At 40.4% G+C, this 24,887-nt stretch overlaps 4 protein-coding genes across 4 annotated transcripts; 3 read left to right on the top strand and 1 right to left on the bottom strand.

Annotated features, from left to right (window-relative positions):
* The first annotated feature begins 5,052 nt into the window (after positions 1-5,052).
* Positions 5,053-6,831, top strand: LOC146501455 (C-C chemokine receptor type 8-like). The gene has a single exon (XM_085133825.1). It carries the CDS (start codon positions 5,086-5,088, stop codon positions 6,217-6,219), a length of 1,134 nt encoding a protein of 377 aa, XP_084989951.1. The 5' UTR covers positions 5,053-5,085; the 3' UTR covers positions 6,220-6,831.
* A 2,253-nt stretch (positions 6,832-9,084) lies between these two features.
* LOC146501454 (leukotriene B4 receptor 1-like) lies at positions 9,085-11,959 on the top strand. The gene has a single exon (XM_085132034.1). The coding sequence runs from the start codon at positions 10,424-10,426 to the stop codon at positions 11,405-11,407; it is 984 nt and encodes a 327-aa protein (XP_084988160.1). The 5' UTR covers positions 9,085-10,423; the 3' UTR covers positions 11,408-11,959.
* Positions 11,960-15,215: 3,256 nt separating this feature from the next.
* Positions 15,216-19,211, bottom strand: LOC146501453 (inactive serine protease 35-like). Its single transcript, XM_085133811.1, has 2 exons — positions 18,509-19,211; positions 15,216-18,033 (listed from the first exon to the last, which is right to left on the bottom strand). The coding sequence occupies exons 1-2, from the start codon at positions 18,535-18,537 to the stop codon at positions 16,590-16,592; spliced, it is 1,473 nt and encodes a 490-aa protein (XP_084989937.1). The 5' UTR covers positions 18,538-19,211; the 3' UTR covers positions 15,216-16,589.
* A 24-nt stretch (positions 19,212-19,235) lies between these two features.
* Positions 19,236-24,613, top strand: LOC146501452 (leukotriene B4 receptor 1-like). Its single transcript, XM_085133812.1, has one exon. The coding sequence runs from the start codon at positions 19,439-19,441 to the stop codon at positions 20,423-20,425; it is 987 nt and encodes a 328-aa protein (XP_084989938.1). The 5' UTR covers positions 19,236-19,438; the 3' UTR covers positions 20,426-24,613.
* The last annotated feature ends 274 nt before the right edge of the window (positions 24,614-24,887 follow it).

Below are 24,887 nucleotides of genomic sequence, written 5' to 3'. Positions count from 1 at the left end.
TGGATATTCACCTCATCCTTTTGTTGCGGCGTATAGCATGGTGGAAAAGGATGGAGAGAATCCCCCACTAAGCTTTTGGGTTGGCATTACTTTAGATTTTTTTTGTATTAAAAAATCTAATTGTATTAAAAAATCTTTTGGTAAAAAGATCTCCTCTTTCCTGCTGTTACACACAGGGTGTGGTACTCTCTGTGTCATTTTTGTGACATTTTTATATTTATCAGAAGCTACAGTTCTTAATACCCACACTCATATACAATTAAATGTTCAAATTACTTTGAGTCTTCCTAAATGTTTTATTTCTCTTATCTAAATCATAGAAAACACAACAATTACTGCTAAACCAATAACTTCAATGTAGAAGAAATTGCAAATTAAAGTGACATAAAAGAAAAAACAAACCTCATTGGTTTTGAATGTCAGAGTGGTTCTTTTGTGAAACAAAGAATGGCTGTACAAAGCCATTTATTGTTATGGAGGGAGGCTCCTGTATTGAAGTTTGTGTCCTGGTTACAGGGGGTCAGACATTGGGCTTAACACTTATATAACTGAGTAGCATTCGTATGGTTAGGTTTTTAACAAATCTTTAAGGAAATACATCAGTTTCTCTTGCATTTTGATTATAGCATTGATTTAAGATTGGGTGGCCACAGCACTTTTGGGTTTGGAAATAGCTGGGATGGAAATTTCATAAACAGTGACCCTGAACCTTGAGTCTCTTCAAAAAGGGCATCAGCTACTTGCTTCCTCATTTACCTGCTACTCTAGATGTTCAGACCTCTTTACATAGACTTAGATCTCCATGGATCATTATCTGAGATGTCACAAAGGAGGGGCGTCATTCCCGCTGGTCACCCTCGTAGTTTAGGAGGATTTAGCGAGAACAAGCCACGTCTGCCATTCTGCAATAACGTGGCGCACAGCGTGACGTGGAAAAAGGCACATACCTTTGAAGTTGCGTGACAAACTCTGTATTCCTCGTCCACACGTAAACGCAAAAAAGGAGTTTTAAATACCCGTGTAGGTGTGGACGCAGCGTAAAAGAGTTAGTAGTTTATTTTATTACTACCTGTAATTTATTGCAGATTACTTGTATTTGCTTAATTGTTTACTAAATGTTTGAGGTGTGAAATAAACTGCAATGGAGCAAAATATGGGTGTGTGTGGTTGGAGGATGTGTGTGTGCGTATGCGTGCGTGCGTGCACGCGGGGGGGCGCGAACATTTTTCTTGTAAAACAAAGGGGGGCCCAGCAAAAAAAGTTTGGGAACCACTGGATTAAGCACTGCTTCCAGCCAAGAGTGATACCATAAATCCCCTATAGCTGCAGAAAAGGCTAACATTGTTATCTTTTTACAAAAAAACAGCTGAACATGAGAGGTTTTTGGACCAATTTTGTGTTCTCCATTCTTTAAGCACCGGTTCGAGCACCGTTTCAAAAGTACTGGTTTGGTACTGGTATCGGATAAAACCTAAACGATACCCATCCCTACTGGTATGTAATTTTTCTTTTGTTTTGGTTTCCCCATGGAAGATATATTCAAGCTAAAAGTTGATATGTAAAAATTTGTGTAAAAAATGGTTAAAAGTATAAGTAGATGTTACACATACTGCTCTAAAGTACGATGTGTCTTAAAACGTCTTCAATATGTGGGTAAAAAGGGCATTTGTGGTGCAAATATGGCAACTGTCAGTCTGGGATATTGAATTTGTGTACTTAAGATGCATTTTGTATCAAATTGATAAAATATTTTGGTCATGCATGTGGTTTTTTTTATCCTGAAAGATGTCTCGAGAGACAACATATATACAGCAAGGTGTTGCTGGATAAATGTTGAGAGGGGCAATGTTGACAGTGAATTGGTTAATAAAATATACCTGAGGAGGATTCAACCTTTTTGGTCACCATTGTGGGGGGGTTTTTCAGGCATTTAGTGCATGGTACATTTTACACAACTGTTCACAGGCACTGCAACCCAGTACCTGTTACATATGAAACAGGCAAAAGTTAATATATGAAGTATAATAAAACCAATCAAACAAATCATCTGATAGATAACTGAACAGAATAGCCAGAGTCAGAGACAAGTGCAGCAGTCTTGAAGTTACGACGCCCCAAGCAAGAGGGCTGACAGATTATGTCTGGTTCTGAAAGAAAACAGATAAATCATGAGATGGACGACAGGTAGTGAGTTTCCTCTCTCGCTTCTACCAGATCTTTATTTATACACATTCACGTGTTCACAACAGGTTGCAAAAACTTCTTAACTTCTCTGTCTCACATTCCCAAAGCCCAAAATCAGAATAAACTAAAATAATATAAACAAAAATCTAAACAGTCATCTCTATTGTTTGTTACTAAGAGCTATAAATCACACTCTTTTTTTCCACACATAGTTTGATAAAACAAACATTCCAGTACTGTACCATATACTAATGACGTATCTGTATAGTGGAAATCTCCACATCAACATTGCAGAGCGTTCAGGATTATTATAGGTTATTACACTAACTTTAGACAATAACAGTGGCAACACATCAAACTTTCTCTGCTAGCACATTAACTCAAATATACAGGAGCCGTGGTGTACTTTTGTTACAAGAGGGTGCCTTAAGTTTAGAAAACAACAAAGCCTACGGCTAGTCCAGCATGCGGCGAGCTAAGCTAGCTCCTACTCTCGATCTTAACACATTTCAACAAACGAATACAGATCTCAGCAAAACAAACTGCTGGTCGGGTTTTAACCTTATTTGGTATGTAAATTATGTGGACCACATGTGTTGCCTTATTACTTACTAACCTGAAAGAAAACAGATAAATCATGAGATGGATGACAGGTAGTGTGTTTCCTCTCTCACTTCTGCCAGATCTGAAGACGAGCAGTAGCGTCACACTAAACCATCTCACTAGGGCGGAGGTGCCCCCTTGTGGCGTAACTAGGGATCACACCACATGTTGGGTCTCCAACAAAAATCACAAAATTAAGGCCCTTCCTTAACAAAACTACACCTACAGGCTTATACAATATACAAAAATTAAATCACATAATGTGACCACACATTACAGTGTGTTACACGCTCCCTGACAAAATAAGAATGGCTCCTGGCATTCAAACGTCAATTTTTCTCAAAAACATTGACACATACACTTATTCAATATAGCAAAGGTGTGTATATGTAAGATGTGTAAACAAATGGAAGGTAAGGTGTAAAGCCTGTGGGTGTTGGAATATGATAAGGAACTGTCCGTGGTGGCATGTAGGGTGAGGAAAGTGTTGCAACTGTAGGATGAGGCTGGTACGATGGTTCACCCAGTGTTTGGTATGTCAGGATCTGCCTTGGTTTCCTCTCCCTAGTCGACCTTCTCATGTCGCTAGTAGAACATCGTGGAGGGGTGCGTGCACACAGTTCTTCCTTATTTGGAATTGACAGTTCATCATCTTCCCTGACAGGTACTTTTGCATGACTGTTTTCTTCAGCGGAGGCTGGGTCGGGCTCTCCTGCAGTAGATATCCTATGGTAAGTCTTTCCTTTGATGGGCTCTCTTTCTTTTACAGGAAGCCTCAACCAGAATGTTCCATTGCTCTCTTCAGAGTCTGAGTCACTTGTTTCAGTCTGTTGCCTTCTCCTGCCTCTGTCCCCTGACAGGTTGTTTGATTTCGTTTGTCTCTTTGGTGTAGGCCCAGGAATGTGCTGTGGAGTCTCAACTGGCAAGTCATTCACAAGTAGTCACAAGTAACAAGTTGCGGTGAAGCACTCTAGTCTTATCCTTGTCTCCTGCTTCTCGGTAGACTACATACACGGGGTTGTCGGCTACCTGTGCTTTGACTACGTAGATACTCTTTTCCCAGTATGACTTTAGCTTTCCAGGCCCCCCTCTTTCACCAAGATTTCTAACGAGGACCCCTTCCCCAGGATGCAAGACGACACCCCTGAGTTTTTTGTCATAGTAGGATTTGCCTTGTGTGCTGGACAGTTTACTATTCTCACTGGCTATCTTGTACGCTTCAGTCATCTTTTCTGCCCACTTCTCAGCATAATGTTTGTAAAATTGAGAGGTGGCAACGGCGCCAGGGGTGAGGTTGTACACCCTGATGGTATTCTGGATGCCCTGTAGCGTGCCCACCCCCAAGGTCCTATATGTATGTGTTATGAGAGTGTGAGTAATGTGGGGGTGCCTCCCCTGCACCCTGGTGACACACCTTTACCCCAAGTCCCTGCATGTGTGGGTGATTGTGGTGGAGTGGGAAGAGGGAGGCAGCTGGAGATGGGGAGGGAAGGAAGGGAGGGGCCACTTGCCGCTGACCCCAGTAGGCACCCCCATACTCTGCAACCCACCAGGGCAAGGGGGCCCAGGCCCATCCGGACCGGGGTCCAGTTCAGCAGCGCCATCTGGCCTCACACCCGACCCCACCACAGAGAAAACTGAACCCACCCCATCATCCACTCATCTTCCAGACTACACAAGACAATAGACACCCAGGCTGAGTTCTTGCTTCACCTCTCCTATATCTTCCCTACCTGCAGAGTGAGTTCCTGGAGAGAGGAGACCTCCTAAAGCATCTGGTCTGCTGACATGAGAGAACAAGGTGGGACATAAGAGTGTAGCAGCTCAGACAGATTAAATCAGGCAGAGCCATTGCTTAAACACAAAGAAAATGATTTTAAAATGTATTCATAAATTAACTGAAACCCATTGAAGGGAAGCTAAAATTGGAGTGATGTGCTATTTCTTCTCCAGAAAGGAAAGGGTGGCGCAGGGGTTCCCGCTTCTGCCGCTGGGTGTAACAACATGACTTCTGTCTTGTTCTCATTAAAACCTTTTACTAGCTACTCCTTCTTCTTATTCACCTCTCTCTAACGCTGCTATGAACAAATGTGAGCTTTGCCTTACTTCAACAGTCATTCAAAAAGTTATTTAATCTTACGTTATTCCAGCATCACAAAACTCAAAACGTGACAGAAACAGTGCGAAATATATTTGCATTGCTGTTAAATTTAAAACTCATTTGCAAACATTGCAAATATTCTTCCAGACCACGTAAAAATAAACCTGTTTCACCATTTGTTTAAAAGAAACATGTAAATGTTCTTTACTTCCAAATGGAAAAACCAAAAGGCATCAATGCACTTGTTTTTAGTTCCTCTTTTCTACATCAAGGGAGAACACCTTGTGGACCTGACTACACATTTATCATCATCATTTGCTCAGTGCACAACATTGGCAGCAAGTTTAAGCATGGCACAACTCACCTCTACAATGGTTACCTGTAACATCTCCTCTCCTGGATATTCACCTCATCCCTCCTGGAACACCAGCGGTTTAGCTCCTGCAGTGGTGCTGTCCATCTGCTTCCTGCTGGGATTCCCTGGAAACATCGCTGTCATCATTCTCAAGCCAAACTGGGAGAACATGTCCAATCTGAGCCAGAGTTTGATGCTGAACCTGGCTTTGTCAGACCTGCTCTGCTTGGTTACCCTCCCAATATGGACTTACTATTTTGTCAATGGTTGGATCTTTGGCCTGGTGTTCTGCAAACTCATAACATACTTTGTTTATTGCAGCATTTATGGAAGCCTACTGACTGTGACTGTGCTGAGCATCCAGCGTTACCTTCAGGTGGTGCACTTTGAGAGGAGTTTACCTCAGGTAGGAGCAAATAAGCTGCTCGTTCCACTCTGGCTGGCTGCGATGATCCTCTCCATTCCTGAGTTAGTATTTCTACAGCTGGTAGAACAGCAACACTGGACAAAATGCAAAAATAAACACTCTTCTGATGGCCAGAGGATGGCTAGTGTGTTGACAGAGACTCTTGTAGGATCTGTGTCCCTTTCTGTCATTGTTTTTTCATACATCAGTCTCTACAGAAAGGTGAATCGGGCAGCCTTTTTCAACAATCCACAGACCACCAGACTGATTACCAGCATCATTGTGACCTTTGTTGTCCTGTGGGTCCCATATCTTGTCATTAATGTGCTTAGTTTGGTAGCTATTTCCCTAAAAATTGAGGGCCTGCTGAAGTTTTGTGAAGACAGCTGGAACACTGTTGGAGCACTAACATTTCTAAACAGTACCATGAATCCACTCCTGTATGCCTTTACTTCAATTCGTCTGTCCACTTTGTGCCAGAAAATTGCTGAATATTTCCAACAGAAAGTCAGAGCTCCTCAAACTCTGTCGATGACAACAGATATAACTGTGGGAGCAACATCTCAATGAGAGCTTTGAGAACTTATTGTTTTTCTGCTGACACAGAAAATAGTATTTTAAGTCTAAAGATTTCCTTACAGCAGGCTGGTTGTGATTTAATGATTAATTCTGAGGTTAAGCAACATCTCCCCTCATATCAGCTCAGTACTCATTACAGTTGAATTGAAAAAATTTGATTTGAGAACTATCAAAACATTAAAAAAAATATTAACTAAAATCTTAGAGTATAATCTAAAAAAGATAAATAAAATTTTTCTCAACTGTTTTTTTAAGCACATTAATTGGGTCTCATCAGTTGTGATCACTTTCATGATCATATTTTGTTGGGCAACTTTCACATTAACTGTAAGCCAGAGATCATGTTTCATCAATTTTAACAAACAGAAAGCAACTGAGAGTAAATACAGTAGGTAAATGTAACCCAAATAAAATCCTTCCATAACCAAATCAGTTAGCTTTGCCTAATCTTACCAGCCAATGGTGAAACGCAGCCCTCTGAGGCAACTAGGTAACTGACTTCTTCCCTCTAATATTTGTATCTATGAGAGTGACAGCTGATACCACCATACATTTTTTGTTTCTTGAGATAGTTGTGGGGACGTTTTATTGAATTGAATTGAATATATATATATATATATATATATACATACACACACACACACACACACATATATATATATATATATATATATATATATATATATATATATATATTTAATATATATATATATATATATATATATATATATACATATATATATATATATATATATATATATATATATATATATATATATATATATATATATATATATATATATATATAAGGAATAAGCTCTGAGCACAAGATCCATAGAGGCTGGGGTAGAGGCTGTGTAAAGATGCCCCAGAGACAATCCAGCACATAACAGCATGGTGCAAGATGCTAGCAGGCAAGGCATACATGGAACGCCATAACCAAGCGGCCAGCATAGTGTACGGGAACATCTGGGCCGAGTATAACCTGGAAGTCCTGGACCTGGAGGTCAAAATGGGAGACGCCCTCAAGGGTGGTGGAGAATGATAGCTAAGATCCTGTGGGACTTCCAAATACAGATGGACAAAATGGTGATGGTTAACCAACCGGACATATTGATGGTAGACAAACAGAAGAAGACGGCTGTAGTGATCAATGTCGCGGTCCCGAATGACAGCAACATCAGGAAGAAGGAACACGAGAAGCTCGAAAAATACCAAGGGCTCAGAGAAGAGCTCAAGAAGATGTGGAGGGTGAAGGTAACGGTGGTCCCAGTGGTAATCGGAGCACTAGTTGCAGTGACTCCCAAGCTAGGCGAGTGGCTCCAGCAGATCCCAGGAACAACATCGGAGATCTCTGTCCAGAAGAGCGCAGTCCTAGGAACAGCTAAGATACTGTGCAGGACCCTCAAGCTCCCAGGCCTCTGGTAGAGGACCCGAGCTTGAAGGATTGAGCGCCCGCAGGGGCAAGCAGGGAATTTATTTATCTATCTGTCTATCTATCTATCTATCTATAAGTTATTTTGTCTGTTGTAGCTGGGTGAGGTGGATCAAATGTATCGCTACTTTATATTATAGTTTTATTTTGCAATGGCTCATTTGATGCAAGTTTCTTAATTTTGTTGTAACTAACATCTAAATCTGTAATGTAACCTGTTACTCTCTTGACACAGGCTCAATCATCCATGTAAGGACAACCCACAAAGTTGATTCTGTTCATCTGCATGTAACGTTTTCAGTGGGAGAAATGTTTTGTCACTCCTCCAAGTTATTTTTTCAGACTGAACCTGTGTACCTGTTACTGTTATAAAGTAAATGTATGTGTTTCATAGGACTATATATAGACAGCAGGCCTCTGGAATGGAGACTTCCTAAATACTTCATTTGTATTTTTTAAAAGCTGCGCTTAGTTTACTCACAGTCTCGCTGATTATTTTCACTGGAAATGTTTTAATAAAGCTCTACATTGTTCTTCTTTTGACATAGATTATATTTGTTTTATTGCTGTCTGCATCCTCATGTTCTAATTTATTTTCTGTCCAGTGGTCACCTTCTTGCTTTCTTTTCACTAACTTAAAGAGCAACTGAAGTGACTTCAGCACTGATATGTGAGGTGAACCATGAACTCAAGGGGGTCTTCCTCTGTTTGTATGGTTGAGAAAAAGGGCTTTAATTACAGATCAAATGTACTCTTATGTTCTATGGACAGCTGTCTATATCAACCTATAACCTTTAAAAAAAAGTTAAATAAAAAAATATATAAAAATACTATGATGCAAATTGTATTCCTCAAAAGTCTCTAGTTAAATTACAGTTTTTTACAGCCGCTAGGACACATTTCTCAATACTTAGGTCACTTTTGCAAAACTCTTCACACAATTCTCCTAACTGACCTTCAGCTTGGCAAAGCAGTTCATTTCACATTCAAAATGCACTACAACTACCAAAACACTTTATTCAGGTCTCAAATAAACTCATTCTTCCAGAACACTAGCAAAGGTTGACAGCCGACAAACACACTTTGTCACCCACAAAACAATGACCTAAAAAACACTAACAACATGTAGCATTACACAGTGTTTTCTTGTGTAAAACAAGGACACATCTCTGTTTATAATTTCAATATATGTTACTGGAATGAATCAGACATCATGCAGAATTTATTAATATTTGTTTATGTATTTTTATTTTTTTGCACTAAGTAATCCCAAAATACAAGAATTTGTATACACACCATCCACTGATACACATACAATAGTAATGCTAATCTACTCGGTCTTCTCCATTTGGCCACAGGTTCTCATCCACATCACATCTTATGTCATCTAGGGCAATACACAGGTGTTACTCTATAAAGAATAGAGTAACACCTGTGTAGATGTTCATCTAAAATGAGAATCAACTGTGGCTGGTTAAACTGCATTTTTAGATTTAAAATATGTTTCAATAAAATATTGCTGTTGAATTTTGCTGTCTTATTCAGTTTTGCATTATGTTATTGTTTTGACCATAAGTTTAACAGTTTTGAAAACAGTATGTAAGTACATGCAAAATGTCCCGTACGTACAAAGATTTTTGGCAGTTGTTGTGTCTGAGTGAGAGAATAATTCATGAAATTTGAGAGATGTAGTCATTGAATGCATTTTGTGCCAAAACAATGATAACTGATCCTCAGTTTAGCCCACATAGACTTCTGTTGTGCTCACTGTGTGAGGAGTTTTGCAAAAGTGACCTAAGTATTGAGAAATGTGTCCTAGAGTCTGTAATAAACTGTAAATAAGCACTCCCATTTAGCGTTGTCCTTACTGTGGGTTTAAAAAAACTCTCTCTATCCGAAATACTTCCCGCAGACTGCTTCCATCATTTGCTGAGCTCAAAGGAAAAAAAGAAGGGGGATCGCAATGAGAGGCAGCGTGCAGGGTCCTCATAGACATCCACATCCCACTCCGATGTCTAAAAAAAAAAGTCAGCACCAGGCATGCAGAGGGATGAACCAGCCCAGCAGCACGAAGGTTTTTGCGTTTTTAGCAAGTGATGACATCACGTTTGAGGTCAAAGTTGCAGTCGTGTGGACACAGATTCCGGTTTATGTTGCTATTTCGTTCTTTTAGAACTGTATTTAAACATAAACATTTATTGCTCTTACATATAAATCAGCCTCGAGGAACTTTGAGTGTAGGTTTATGTGGTGTGTGTGTGTGTGTGTGTGTGTGTGTGTGTGTATGTGTGTGTGTGTGTGTGTGTGTCTCACCTGTAGTTTAACCCCTGCTGTTTATGTCAACAAAGACTCTGCTACAGGCAATTCCTCCTTATTCCTATCCTATTAGTTGCTGCTGCAGAGATTTTATTCTTGTTTTATTGTGTTATTCTCATGTTTTCTCAACCTTTGTTTCTATGAAGTCAAAATAGCCCGACCAGTTCCGAGGGAAGTGGAAAACATCCAGTTCTATGACGTAAACGCTGAAAATTAGTTCTCAGTCTTTATACATGTGAAATCTATACTTCCTTGGTGTTGTTCCATCTGTTGTGACAATGTGATATTAAGGGATTAATCCTCATTTGCATTAGCATCACAGTTTGCTTGTTATTAGTTCCCCTTTGATTCATCAGAAGTAACTACTTGTTCATGTGGCTGCACATTTATCATCATCATCATCATCACTTGCTCAGTGCACAACACTGACAGCAGGTTTGCAGCATGGCACAAGTCAACTCCACCGTGGCTACCTATAACATCTCCTCCTCTCCTGGATATTTCCCTAAGACTGTCTGGTATTCCACCAATCTGATTCCTGCAGTGGTGCTGTCCATCTGCTTCCTGCTGGGATTCCCTGGAAACATCGCTGTCATCATTCTCAAGCCAAACTGGGAGAACATGTCCAGTCTGAGCCAGAGTTTGATGCTGAGTCTGGCTGTGTCAGACCTGCTCTGCCTGGGTACCCTTCCATTGTGGATTTACTATTTCCTCTATAGCTGGACCTTCGGCCTGTTGCCCTGCAAACTCATAACATACTTTGTGTATGGCAGTGTTTATGCCAGTCTGCTGACTGTGACTGTGCTGAGTGTCCAGCGATACCTTCAGGTTGTTCACCTGCAGAGGAGTTTAAATCAGGTAAGAGCAAGGAAGCTGCTGGTTCCCCTCTGGCTATCTGCAATGACCCTGTCCACTCCTGCTTTACTAGCTCAACAGCTACTTGAAGTAGATCAGCAAAGGACATATTGCAGACCTCAGTACTCCTCCGAGGGACAGAGGATGGCTGTACTGTTGACAGAGGCCCTTGTAGGATTTGTGTCCCTTTCTATCATTGTTTTTTCATACATCAGTCTCTACAGAAAGGTGAATCGGGCAGCCTTTTTCAACAATCCACAGACCACCAGACTGATTACCAGCATCATTGTGACCTTTGTTGTCCTGTGGGTCCCATATTTTGTTATTGATGTGCTGGGTGTGGCAGCCATTTCCCTAAAAATTGAGGCCCTGCTAACATTTTGTGAAGACAGCTGGATTACTACTGGAGCACTAACATTTGTAAATGGTGCTGTGAATCCACTCCTGTATGCCTTTACTTCTGATCGTTTGTCCACAATGTGGCAAAAAATTGCTGAAAATTTAATACAGAAGTTCAGAACAGCTCAAAACCTGCCTGAATCAAGAGATATCACTGCAGAACCAGCATCTTAGTAATTTTTCTGCATGGCAGAGTTCAACCACACTGTTATATTACTAATATTATTATTAATAATAGTATTAATAAGATAATAATAAGATAACATAATAAGATTATGTATAATGAATATTGTATCTTAAGTGAAGAGATCTCCTCTCTCCTGCTGATGCACACAGGGTGCAGTCCACTCTATCTATCACAGAAAGCTGTTGATGATTGGTGGTTTAATAATAAACTATGAGGTTAAGCAACATCTCCTGTCAAATCGACTGTGTGCTAAACCTGATTTTTCCAAAACAAAATCAATGATTTTTGCTGCCTAACCTAACCAACCACACTACCAATGCTGAAAGCAGCCTAAAGGCCCCAGTATACCCACCACACTGGTCGCTTTCCCCGCTGCTGCAACCTCCCTTGTGTTGCGGGACAATTTTCACATCACATCCTGTGTCATGAGACACAATCCTTGCTGTGGTCTGAATCTTTGCACCTTGGCACAATGCGCTGCGGTTGGTTGAAGACACGACTGCACAATCGTACCGTTCTTTACAGCCATTTTAATGACAATCCTGCACAAAAGCTGAGACATGCTGAGACACAGAGGGAGATGTTGCAAATATTTGAAAAGAGTTTGTTTTTAAAACAAACTTTGCAAAAAAAAAAAAAACCCTCAAAGAAGTCTTGTCGTCTTGGTTTTGATTTCTTCTGTGTTTTTTCAGCACGTATGACGTGATATTCTCTGAGTGGCAACACCTATCATTTAAAAAAAGTTATTGGGAACTGTTAACTATAGCTTTAGATAATTTTAATGATGTATAAATGAAGTAATTTCCATGTTGCAAGTCGTTAACTAATTTTTCATTGGCTTCATTGGCTTATATACTGTTACAGTGTGTAGATAACAGCAATGTTATGTTTGTCTATACTGCCTGCTGTTGCTGCTGTTACGGAGAGTTCCAGCAGGTGTCGCTGTGGTTCTCTCTCTGGGGGTTATGTGTACTTCCTGTTACGAGTGTACGGATGTTCATGTTGGCTGCTAATAAACGCCTGGCATACAGTTACAGCGGACTGATTATTATAAGCAAACCTACATGATGTCAGAAGTGGGATGTATTAGAAAGCCTGCACAGTCCAAGAAGAAAAAAGGGATCCGGTGTTGTGCCAAAAAGTGATTGTCTGCCAAAAAGTGATTTCCGGTATTTGCCAAAAAGCGATTGCTCATATTTAAAGTGCTATAAGTAAGTTTTTGGGCTATAATATGTTAAACATATGTAAAATGCATCCCTTATGGATGACATAAAGTCATCTTGCGCCACAAACAACATTCTTGTAACAAGATAGAAGACGCAATCAGTTTTTGGCAGTGACTTTTATATAACCTTTATTTATGCAGTAAAAAAAATCTCATTAACATTAAAAATGTATTTTGTAAGAGTAAGTTGCCCAATAGGACAGAAGAAATGGCAGCAAATATTACAATATTTCAGTAAATATTTTCAGTGGGGATAAAGGAGCGGATTGGTTACGCTATTGGTAAGTACAAGTTGTAAAGATACTTTAAAAACAGATAATTTTTTAATTCTTTATGTAACCCCTTTGTAAACCCTGTTCACTGAAGTCTATTTACGAACATACGTAAAGATATTACACATAAAAAATACACAGAAACACTGGAAATCAGTTTTTGGCAGACAATCACTTTTTGGCACAACACCGGTGAGGACGACAAAAAAAGCAATCTCCGCACAACATGGCGGACGGATTCCGGCGCCCAGATCCTCTCATCTTTGACGGCAACGTCGCTGAAAACTGGCGTAAGTTCGAGCGCGAATATGACATCTTTATCGCCGCTGCCCACAGTGACAAAAATGCTAATTCTAAGGCCTATATACTCCTCAATCTGGCGGGACCAGAGGCCATTGAAAAAGAGCGATCATTCACGTATGCCCCCCTCAGTCATATCAGCTAAAGGCATGGTAGAAGTCGCCGCGGAATCGAGGGAAGACCACGTATGTCTAAAGAGAAAGTTCAGGGAGATCTGCAACCCAGAGACCAATGTCATAATGGAGAGGCATAACTTTAACAAAAGACAACAGAAACCCGGTGAAACTTATCTACAGGAACTACACAAGGGACATCCAGGCATGGAGTCTACAAAAAGGAGAGCAAGGGACAGCGTGTTCTGGCTGACAATAAACTCTGACATTGAGAACAAAGTCAAATCATGCAGCATTTGCAACAGTCTAAAGCCTCACCAACAAAAACAACCCCTGAAACTACACCAAATTCCTGATCTTCCCTGGTCCATCACAGCCACAGACATATTCGAATGGGACAACCGCCACTACCTTGTGCTCGTGGATTCATATTCTGGATGGTTTGAAATAGATAAACTTGAAAACCTAACATCTGCCTCAGTCATTACATGGGATACCACAGAAACTGTACTCAGACAATGGCACCCAGTTTACCAGCCAGACCTTTCGTGAGTTTGCCACACACTGGGAGTTCATACATGTCACAAGCAGCCCTGAGTTCCCTCAGTCAAATGGACTCAGTGAAAGAGCTGTCCGGAGTGCTAAAAGACTCCTTGAAACATCAAAAAGAGATGGAACTGATTTCTATTTGAACCTGTTACATCTACGCAACACGCCACGAGACAACATTCTTGGCTCACCAGCACAGAGGCTGCTATCAAGACGAATGCGGTCAACCCTTCCTGTGTGCAAAAAACTGCTAACACCAATAGCAAAAGTGACAACCACTATCAAAACTCAACTCACAAAAAGGGGAAAACTCAAAAACAACACTACAACAAGTCCAGCAAGCTGCTCAGTCCATTAACACCAAACGAGGTGGTGAGATTACAAACACAGAGAGGACATGACAAGATTGGAGTTGTAAGTAAGGTATGTGCTGAACCTCGCTCTTATGTCGTTGAGCCGGGTGGAAAAGAATACAGGCACAACAGACAACATCTTCTGCCTGTGAGCGAGCCTCAACCCGAAAAGCTCGCTACAACACAAGATGAACTGGACACATCTCGACGAGTGGATGAAACTGAACCTAATAAAACACAAACCAACAAACATGAAACAATTCAAGTTCAACTTGACCCACCACAACATGGCACAAAACAGTCAGAACAGGTGATAACACCTACAAAATGCCAAGTACGCTCTGATGGCAACTTGTACCGAACCAGATCTGGTAGAGTGTCTAAACCGAATAGTAAATACGTGGATTAAAAGCACACTGGTGATGTATTTTGTGTTTTATCTCGTGTTATGTTATTGCATACTTGTCGCAGTTATGACAATGATTACTGTGAATTTCATTTGATATTTGAACCTTCATTTTTTTTTTGTGTAATCCATAACCTGATAAGTTCTTCCATTACGGTGGTGTTGTTTGATTTGGGTTTGCCTGAGAAGTGCAAAACTAAGAAGAAGAAAAAAACTGAAAAGGGGGATGTAGATAACAGCAATGTTATGTTTGTCTATACTGCCTGCTGTTGCTGCTGTTACGGAGAGTTCCAGCAGGTGTCGCTGTGGTTCTCTCTCTGGGGGTTATGTGTACTTCCTGTTACGAGTGTACGGATGTTCATGTTGGCTGCTAATAAACGCCTGGCATACAGTTACAGCGGACTGATTATTATTAGCAAACCTACACTGTTAGCACTGTTTGTACCTATCCCCTGAAGCTGTAACAAAGGCAGTGATCACTAGAGCGTGTACTGTGTCGCCCTTTGCTGGTGTTGGGTGGTACTGCATTAAACAGTGCTACCGGTGAATCTGGCACTCTTTTTCTTGTTTCTGTCTGCGTGTATAGTGAGTTCAAGCTGGAAATCAAAGAAACAAGGAAGTTTTTGTGTTTGTAATTAGAAAGGGGCCTCAGTTTATTTTGAGTAATTTGTGGTGAAGCAGCAATCAGTACACTGGTTCATATGCTGCTGCTGAAGTCTAAAGCGCTCGAGTATATGCTGGATGTTCTGTACATTATTTCCAAAAAGTCACTGTATCTTTATCCAGTGTAGCATAACAAAGTTTTGAAAGAAAAATAAAATGAGTACAAAATGTTAATGAATATGAAATATGAAGGATACATCAATGCATTGATCTCAGTGACCCTCGTGGCTCAGACTTGTTTGCTTTGGTTTGTATCAGCAATTTTATTTTATTTCTTTACAGCAAGAATTACACAAGAAAACGTGTTTGTTTGATCAACACTGTCAAAAACCAACAAAAGTACAGTAATAAAAAATCCATACATATCTTATGTAGACCAGTATTTCCTTAACAAGTACAACTAAAACCAACTTCTCTAAATAACCCAATAAATGGCTGAACAGGCTACAGATCCAGAATCAGAGACAAATGCAGCAGTCTTCAACTTAAGGTTGGTCTGTCAAACTCTCATTGAAGAGAGAAGCTGATTTCAGATCATATTTTTTTCACATTTTTACACTTTATTAAAAGCTGCAGCTCTTTTAAACCCACGATCGTATTATATACAATTTGTAAGTATAAAACACAATAACTGTTGTTAAAATTGAAATTAAACTGACTTAAATAATAAAAAGAAAAAAAAACTCATCCGCTCCTTGTCTGTGCTTAAGGTTCGTGACTTCAGCCTTTGCAGTTAAAAGTTGCAGTTAAGTTTAAAGACATCACTATTATTCTAACCTCCAACCAGACTGTGGCAGTGGGATTGCATTATGGATCATGTAGGTATTATGTTTTCACATTATTTGATGAAAAATTATTTTATGAAAATGTTTTACTGGAAACTCTGCTTCTTTTATATGTAAATCAGTATTGTAAATGTATCTGTAAAGAAAACAGCTTCAAGTTTTCTTCTTTCATCCTAGAATGATCTTAAGAACATCTAAAATTGGATACACTGAGAAATATTCAGCTGCATTCTGACATATTGTACTTTGAAGATGTGATTACTTTTAAAAATACTTCTACTAAAATGACTTTTGGGGGGGTGGGTTGTGGGGCTTGTCTATACAAAGCTTCTAAAGCTCTATTTTATTTTATTTATTTATTTTTATCAAGGATTAATTGTTTAGCACCAATGATGAGACAGTTCTCTACAGGTTTTATACACAGTGTCCCTGATCTTTGAGTCCCTTTGAAGGTGTCTTCAGCTCTTTGCCTCTCACATACCCTCTGCTCTGTCTCTGTATCTTCAGACCTCTTTACAAAGACTTGGATCTCCATGGATCCAGTGGCAGATCTGGGCGTATTTAGGAGGTGTGATCCTCACTGCAACATTAAAGTCCCTCTGCTCACCCCCCTCCACCTTCACCCAATGATGGCCTGAAAACACTCCAATCACCCTCCTCTTCCACTTCCCCTCGCTGCCTGTGTGTCCCGCTTCCTGCCTGAGTCGGATGTAAACACCCGCCCCTGTAGCACCGGTCTGCGCGTCGCAGTGCTGATACATCAGATCATCCGACTCCTTTGCCACTGAGCAGAAGCGATAAACCACCCTCTCATCTCCGATGCCGTCAGGCAGGTTTTTGTCAGCATCATAGCCTGAGAAGTGGATCCTTGTGAGGGGCGCAGTTGAGGGTGCTACTCCGAGCTCCATGTGCTTTTGCTTTACTGGTCGTTTCAGCTCCAGAAGGGCGTAGTCATAGTCAGGGGAAAGAGAATTAGTAGAGTTCAGGGTGTGGATCCATCCTTGAGGGATTTTGGTTTGCTTAACTCGAGTCCAGCGAAACACTGGTTCCCGTGTGGCCCCAGTACTGCGGCGTACACGATTGAAGCCTTTTTGTCTCCCTCTTCTCTCAGACTTTTTGTTTCCACCATCAGCTGTTCCCTCCTCAGCCCTTTTTCTCCCGCTACGTCTTCTACCTTCAACTCCCTTTCTCCCTCTCTCCCCAACTAAACTATTCATCTCCCCACCTCCATCCATTAGCTGCTCCTCTCCTTCCTTCTCACCTTTCTCAGCCCCTCCTTTCCTTCCTTGTCTTCTCCTCCCTCCTCTTCTCCTCCCCCCACTTCCTCTTGTAGTTTTCAGCTGTAACAAACCTACTCTAACCTTCCTGGCACCCTCCAGGTAGTCCCTGCCATCATGGATGCAGTGTGCTGCTGTTAGCACATGTTTTGAAGATATTAGGACTCCAGAACAGCCCGTAGAGATGCGGACTGCAGCAGAGAACGGGTAGTTGGTGATGAAATGGGAGTCTGAGATCACAAAACGACCATCTGCTCCATAAACCTGCCGTTTCCTGCGGGGAAGACCTGTTGAATGTGCCGGTGGTCTTGTAGACATCTTGTTGATACCCTGCAAACTCATGTCTGTATGTGTGCGAGTGCCATTTTCATACAGCGTCTCATATCCCAGATTTCTCTCTTGTTCAGTTTGGTCTACAGGTGGTAGGGTGCTTTGACATTCTATTCCACAGAGCATCTTTGCCGCTTTTCTTTCTAATTCTTCGTTTTTCTCTTCCTGCCCTGTGAACAAAGGTGTTCTTAAAAGTGCTGTGCGTGTGGCCACCAGCTCAGGAAGGCTCTGTCTGGTCCACCTGTGCACCTCGTTGCTCTCACTATTGCCAAAAACACCAGAAGCTGAAAGTGCAGCTACACAGAGCAGCACATGCTTCAAATGAGTCAGAGCCATCCCGCTGAAAATACAGTAAAAAAAAAAAATATTTGAGAGTTGGAGAGAAATACAACAAGATTTTTACACTGAGGCTAGGAGTTAAACGACCAGCAGATGGCGCACAAGCTTTACGTATGAATTGAAAATAGCTCGGCAGCTAAATGTTTAAGATTTCACTTTAAATTTAAATGACATGTTAGTTATTTCCGTTAACTTTGCAAATTATCTCGAATCTAATCACGATATATAATCATTAACTTTCCTATAAAACCGAAAACATATTTTCTGGATCCAAACTAATGTATTTATTGCAAAGTTAAGCAGGTCAATAACAAACAACGTGAAAGCTATGAAAATAAATCTGCATAACCCGTAAATTTAAAAATATATACATTTTACAGATATTATTAGGAAGGACATATTAATGTAAATAAGCTAATGTGACCTATTCGTTGTTAGCGACATGCAAAAAAATGAAAAATATAAAACATTCCTACCTGCAGATAAAATAAATAAGCACTCCCATTTAGCGTGGATTTAAAAAAAACTCTCTCTATCCGAAATACTTCCCGCAGACTGCTTCCATCATTTGCTGAGCTCAAAGGAAAAAAAGAAGGGGGATCGCAATGAGAGGCAGCGTGCAGGGTCCTCATAGACATCCACATCCCACTCCGATGTCTAAAAAAAAGTCAGCACCAGGCATGCAGAGGGATGAACCAGCCCAGCAGCGCGAAGGTTTTTGTGTTTTTAGCAAGTGATGACATCACGTTTGAGGTCAAAGTTGCAGTCGTGTGGACACAGATTCCGGTTTATGTTGCTATTTCGTTCTTTTAGAACTGTATTTAAACATAAACATTTATTGCTCTTACATATAAATCAGCCTCGAGGAACTTTGAGTGTAGGTTTATGTGGTGTGTGTGTGTGTGTGTGTGTGTGTGTGTGTGTGTGTGTGTGTATTAAATGTATTTCAAATGACCTATCAAAGTGTTTCTAGACATGAGTCCAGTGCAGCTCTTTAACCCCTGCTGTTTATGTCAACAAAGACTCTGCTACAGGCAATTCCTCCTTATTCCTATCCTATTAGTTGCTGCTGCAGAGATTTTATTCTTGTTTTATTGTGTTATTCTCATGTTTTCTCAACCTTTGTTTCTATGAAGTCAAAATAGCCCGACCAGTTCCGAGGGAAGTGGAAAACATCCAGTTCTATGACGTAACGCTGAAAATTAGTTCTCAGTCTTTATACATGTGAAATCTGTACTTCCTTGGCGTTGTTCCATCTGTTGTGACAATGTGATATTAAGGGATTAACCCTCATTTGCATTAGCATCACAGTTTCCTTGTTATTAGTTCCCCTTTGATTCATCAAAAGGTGAACACCTTTATCATTTATCATTATTAGTGCGTGCCACTCACACCAACTTTCCAGCATGGCACAAGTCAACTCCACCACGGTTACTTCTAACATCTCTTCCTCTCCTGGAGATTCACCTCATCCTTCTTTGGACTCCAGGAGTCTTGTTCCTGTAGTGGTGCTGTCCATCTGTTTTCTGCTGGGATTCCCTGGAAACATCGCTGTCATCGTTCTTAAGCCAAACTGGGAGAACATGTCCAGTCTGAGCCAGAGTTTGATGATGAATCTGGCTGTGTCAGACCTGCTCTCCTTTGTTACCATTCCAGTGTGGATTTACTATTTTCTCTATGGCTGGACCTTCAGCTTGGCAGCCTGCAAGCTCATAACGTACATTGGGTACTGCAGCATTTATGCCAGTCTGCTGACTGTGACTGTGCTCAGTGTTCAGCGTTTCCTTCAGGTGGTTCACCTACAGAGGAGTTTAAATCTAGTGAAAGCAAGGTTGCTGCTGGCTCCTCTCTGGCTGGCTTCGATGACCCTGTCCATCCCCGCTTTAGTGGTTCGATGCCTGGACAAAGATCAGCACGGGACACGTTGCAAACCTCACTACTCCTCCAAGGGTCAGAGGGTAGCTGTGGTGTTGACAGGACTCCTGATAGGAGTTGTGTCATTTTCTGTCATGGCTTTTTCATACATCAGTCTCTACAGAAAGCTGAATCGAGCAGCCTTATTCAACAATCCACAGACCACCAGACTGATTACCAGCATCATAGTGACTGTATTTGTCCTGTGGGTACCATATCGTGCCATGAATGTGGTGGAGATTGCAGCTGTTTCCCTCGATAACAAATCCTTGTTAAAGTTTAGCGAGGACACCTGGAACGCTTTCGCCTCTGTAACATTTGTAAACAGTGCCGTAAATCCACTCCTGTATGCCTTTACTTCTAATCGTTTGTTCAGTCTTTGCCAAAAAAATGCTGAACATTTAGCGGAGAAGTTCAGATTTTCCCAAAATCTGTCTAAGTCAACAGATGTCACTGAAGAAGCAGCACCTCAATGTTGAACATCTTTGGAGAATAGTTTTTGCCCTGCTGATACTGGAAATTATATTTTGAGTCAAAATATCTCCTCTCTCCTTCTGATACGCACAGGGTCCTCTTTATTTGTCACAGCCAACTGTTGGTGATTGGTGGTTTAATCATGAATTTCAAGGTTAAGCAACATCTCCCCTCAAATCAATCGTGCGCTGATTACATCTGGTCCTCAGCCAGAGCTTAAAAACACATGATTGTTGAAAAGGAACGAGGCAAACATTCAGTAGAATCAAAGTACCTATCAAATTACATATACTTACAAAGAATTTCATCTGAAATTATAATGTAATCTCCATTAATCTGAGACAGCTGGGAAATTGAAGTAATCATATCTATGACAGTGACACCAGCTGATATCAACCATTCCCTGGCTTGATGACAATCAAAGCAGTTTCTACATGTTTTTAATTTTCTCCTGTTGAGTTTGGGTGTTTTTGTGGACTTTATATCCATCAGCCGGTCGGAAGAAACAACAATTAATGAAAAGACTGAATAAATGTTTTCGCTGGAGCTCCTCCATCAACAGGAACAGCCTCCGGTCTGTGATGTTACCAACAGAAAGGACAGAGAGAGTGCTGCTCTAATACAGCAAGCAGATGTGTGTAAACTCAATTATCCTTCCATTAACTCATCATTTCACTTTTATTTTGTTAATACATTTGTTTTTATTCATGGGCATTTTAAAATAGTATGAAAACAGGCACATACCATGCCATTAAAGGCATATAAAGGGAATTTTAACATTCAAAAAGGTGAATGGTTTTACCAAAAGTGCAGTTATCACAGGTAGAGGAAGTACCTGTATGTTCTTCCTATTAAGAGTGGGAACACAATGAAAAATGATTTCCCCATAGCTTTAAATGTTCTGTAATAGTTTAAATGTTTATTAGGGAAAGTTTTGTGAATTCTGAATGTTTATATTTATCTAAGTTCATGAGGATTTGATGAGAGCACTGAAAGCACCTTGATTTCTGTACTGTAAATGCAAAGCTAGCAGCTGGCTAACTAGAGACCGACCCAGGTTCAGGTTACCTAACTCAACAATAAGGTAACATATTTCTCAAATACTATATAGTATCATTATGGGTACAGAAAAGTACTTAAATGATCTCCTATAATTCTCAATTATATTTAATACTGATGTGATATATTTATAAATTAGCTCTAGTTTGCTCCAAAACCATTGCATAGTTTTGGTTCCACAGTTTATCATATTATACAAGCGTGTCACGCACACATATACTGTCACAAGGTAACTGTGTGTGTGTGTGTGTCTGCTTCATAGTAGTATATATAACCCACAGTTCAGCAAAGATGACTTCCAGAGAAATTGATTTGTATTTTAAAGGCTTCGCTTTGTTACTTCCACAGCATCTGTGATTATATTTGTGGAAATTCTCAATAAAACTCTGCATTGTTCTTCCACTGAAATGTTTCAGGATATTTGCACTGATATGTTTGATTAGCCAAGTCACCCTTTTTATGCTCTCAGGCTTTATGGACAGCTGTCTTGTTCAACCTGTAACCTCAGTACAAAACTCTGTCTAGACACTACTGGTAAATCCGTCCCACCCAAAGGGTCAGGACTACTGCGGGAGAGAATGTGGTCGGTGATTCAGTATTTCCCCCAGCTGTTCCTTTGGGCCCAGGCGAGGTTTTCTCCTGCCTCTTGTAAGGAACAGAAGAAACTCTTTCCCATCCAAGTTTGACTTGTCTGGTCTCTGTGCCAAGATGCTCATTAAAGATTTTCACAACGTGTAACACACACTTTTGGTAATCAAAAGGGGGTTTTCTGGACTGGCAAAGCAAGAAAACATACAAAGCTGAATCATTTTTAAACTTGAATACAAAACAAAATGACAAAAGTTGATAACTAAACATATCTTGGCAAGAAGTCTGAGAACAGAAGAAACCAAACGATGTATAAAAAATAATAATATAATATGTATTTTAGTCAAAATAAATGTTTCAAGTCCTTTAACTCCTCACTGATCAATAATGCAAAGTTATAGAAAGTCAGCATCATCTGTCTGCCCTCCTAAAGAAAATACTGAAAAAAAAATTAGGGAGGACCAAAAAACTTACTATTAAAAACCATTACAAGCTATTAAAAAAAATAAAGAAAACATCAAATTTAAATGTTATTACAGCATCATGTTTGCTATTTTATTTCATCTAACTGGGGCTGTTCCACAACAGTCCCAGTTTCTTATGTGAGCCAATTTTCTCATTGGGAAAATTTAATTCTCACCCTTGACACATCTAAAGGGTCACAGAAAAAGGCTTAAAGTGATGTAGTGACTACAGACTGCACAATATCAATGAAACTCAGTGATTTGTGACAATGAGAGGCAGAACAATTGTTAGCGATGCAAAGTGGGATCAGCTTTGATTGCTGAAGTGACTGCCCATAGGAGTGAATGATACCACTGATTGACAAGTTGTTTAACACATCAGAGGTTTACCTTCATGACCAGAGCTTGAACATCCAATAGCAATTTAACCTTTAACTACAAAGCGATGAGAGCGACTCACTTCATATATGGACAAAAATCATAAAGGACTATAAAGTGTGAAGACTGGTTCCTTCTTAGATCTCTCCATGCTACCATGCAGCCAGCTAGCTCCTGACTGTAGCACGGTCTTCCTAAAATAATATTTATATTTTTAAACCGGATGATTGAATTTGTAGAAATAAGGAAACAAGCCATTGACACAAGGTCACAGTTCTCCATATAAAATCATCAAAATGTATTCAGTAAGTGGAGTCCAGTCTATGGGGAGCTAGAGATAACAGCATTTTATTGCCCTGGGACAATTGATGACTCATTGTTGCCTGCTCAGTGCTATCTTCTCACGCATCTCAGATTTGCTTTTCTTTCCCCCACATCCCTCAATTACTAATCTCTCCTCTGCTTTCCAGCCCTTTATTTAACTCTTCTTTCTTTTTGTCTTCAATTCCTCCGTCCCTGAACACCGTCTCTAGAGTCAACAAAACAAAAACAACAGCCCCCTCTCCCAGTAAGAAACTTACAGCTGCCAGGAGAAGAGGTGAGGATAGAAACATGACTGAGGAAAAAGCAAAGAAGAGAAGAGGAGATGGTTTACCTTGGCTCACTCTGTGTCTCATAATAGAGCTTTTCTGTTTTCTGTCCAGCTGTAATTCTTAGTTTTAGTGGGAGACTGCAGTTAAATGAAAATCCCCCCCTCCCCCACAGCACCAATCTAAGAGATTTCGGGTTCAGTGTGACCTCTTGAGAATGAATCTGATAAAGTTTGTCTGAGATCTCCAGCTGTAAGCACAAATCAACAAAGTAATGTAGATAGAGCTGCAGTAAACTGTTTGGATCTTGACAAAAAGGGTTTGTTTAGGAGAATAGGTTCGTGTGATGAAGCAGACAGAAGAAATGTCTTGCAATGAGTGTCAGGGTGTGTTTGTCTGTTTGGTTAATTCTTCATGTGCATACATGTCACCGGGTGAGGTACACAGACATTCCAATTGGTTTGTTTAATAGGTATGAAACTGCTTGCACTGACAGCTATAATTATGCCATAACATGCCTACCAAATATGACCTTAAAATTCTTTGAGATAAATTCATATCATGTTTTCATATTTACCTTTTTTATTGTGGCTCAAACAATCTGACGGCTTCTTAGTTTTTTCTCAGCAGTGCAGAGCTTAAACGTCAATATTTTGTATGACCACCTTTAGCCTTCAACACAGTCTGAACTCTGACAAATTCTAATGGTGCTTTTGTGCACTCATAATTCCATCACCTTTGACAAGATCCCCAACATCACCGGCTCAAATGACGCCCCAAACCATGAAAGAGCCTCCACTGTGTTTTACAGATGGCTGCAGACACTCACTGTTGTTCCAGTCTGTTGACCTCGGCCTTATATTCCGATGACAATTTGAAATAAAAATGTCAGATTCAATTTATTAGTCGATGAGACCTGTGGCCATGTGGCCAAAGGTCATGACTTTCAGACTGAGTTCATCGGCTGTATCTAGTTTTTAGGCCTGCCACTTTTCTTCAGTCCTCCACTTGTTCAGTTTCCTCAAACGTTTTAAGGATGCACTGCACACCATGCAGAGATATACCAAGTGTTTTCCTAATAGCTCTGTGAGAATCACATTTTTGGTGAAGAAAAAAATAACATTTTATGCCTGTAAAACTGTGTTATGTTTGGCATTTTTTGTCAGTTCAAATAAATAAGTCAGAACAAATTATTTGTTGTTGCTGTTAGCAAAAAGTGCAGAAAGGTCTCTTTTCAAATCTTTACAGTTGTCTGTAATGCGTAGGCACAAAACTGGTTCATCCTTTGCGTTAGGCGCAGGGATAGCTCAGTAAGTAGGGTGTTCACCCCATGAACTACCTACTAAGTTGGTGGTTCAAATCCACAGAACGGCTACCCTGAGGTACCC

Source organism: Neolamprologus multifasciatus, chromosome 15 (assembly GCF_963576455.1).
Source record: "Neolamprologus multifasciatus chromosome 15, fNeoMul1.2, whole genome shotgun sequence".
Taxonomy (NCBI): Eukaryota; Metazoa; Chordata; class Actinopteri; order Cichliformes; family Cichlidae; genus Neolamprologus; species Neolamprologus multifasciatus.
The sequence above is the reverse complement of the archived record's forward strand: the minus strand, read 5'-3'. Positions and strand labels throughout refer to the sequence as shown.

Excerpts from the sequence above, each read along its gene's own strand:
- LOC146501455 (XM_085133825.1), top strand. The coding sequence starts at position 5,086 with ATGTTCTTTACTTCCAAATGGAAAAACCAAAAGGCATCAATGCACTTG.
- LOC146501454 (XM_085132034.1), top strand. The coding sequence starts at position 10,424 with ATGGCACAAGTCAACTCCACCGTGGCTACCTATAACATCTCCTCCTCT.
- LOC146501453 (XM_085133811.1), bottom strand. The coding sequence starts at position 18,537 with ATGGGAGTGCTTATTTATTTTATCTGCAG. Across the intron at positions 18,034-18,508 it reads CTTATTTATTTTATCTGCAG|CGGGATGGCTCTGACTCATT; the intron begins GTAGGAATGTTT and ends CTGTATTTTCAG.
- LOC146501452 (XM_085133812.1), top strand. The coding sequence starts at position 19,439 with ATGGCACAAGTCAACTCCACCACGGTTACTTCTAACATCTCTTCCTCT.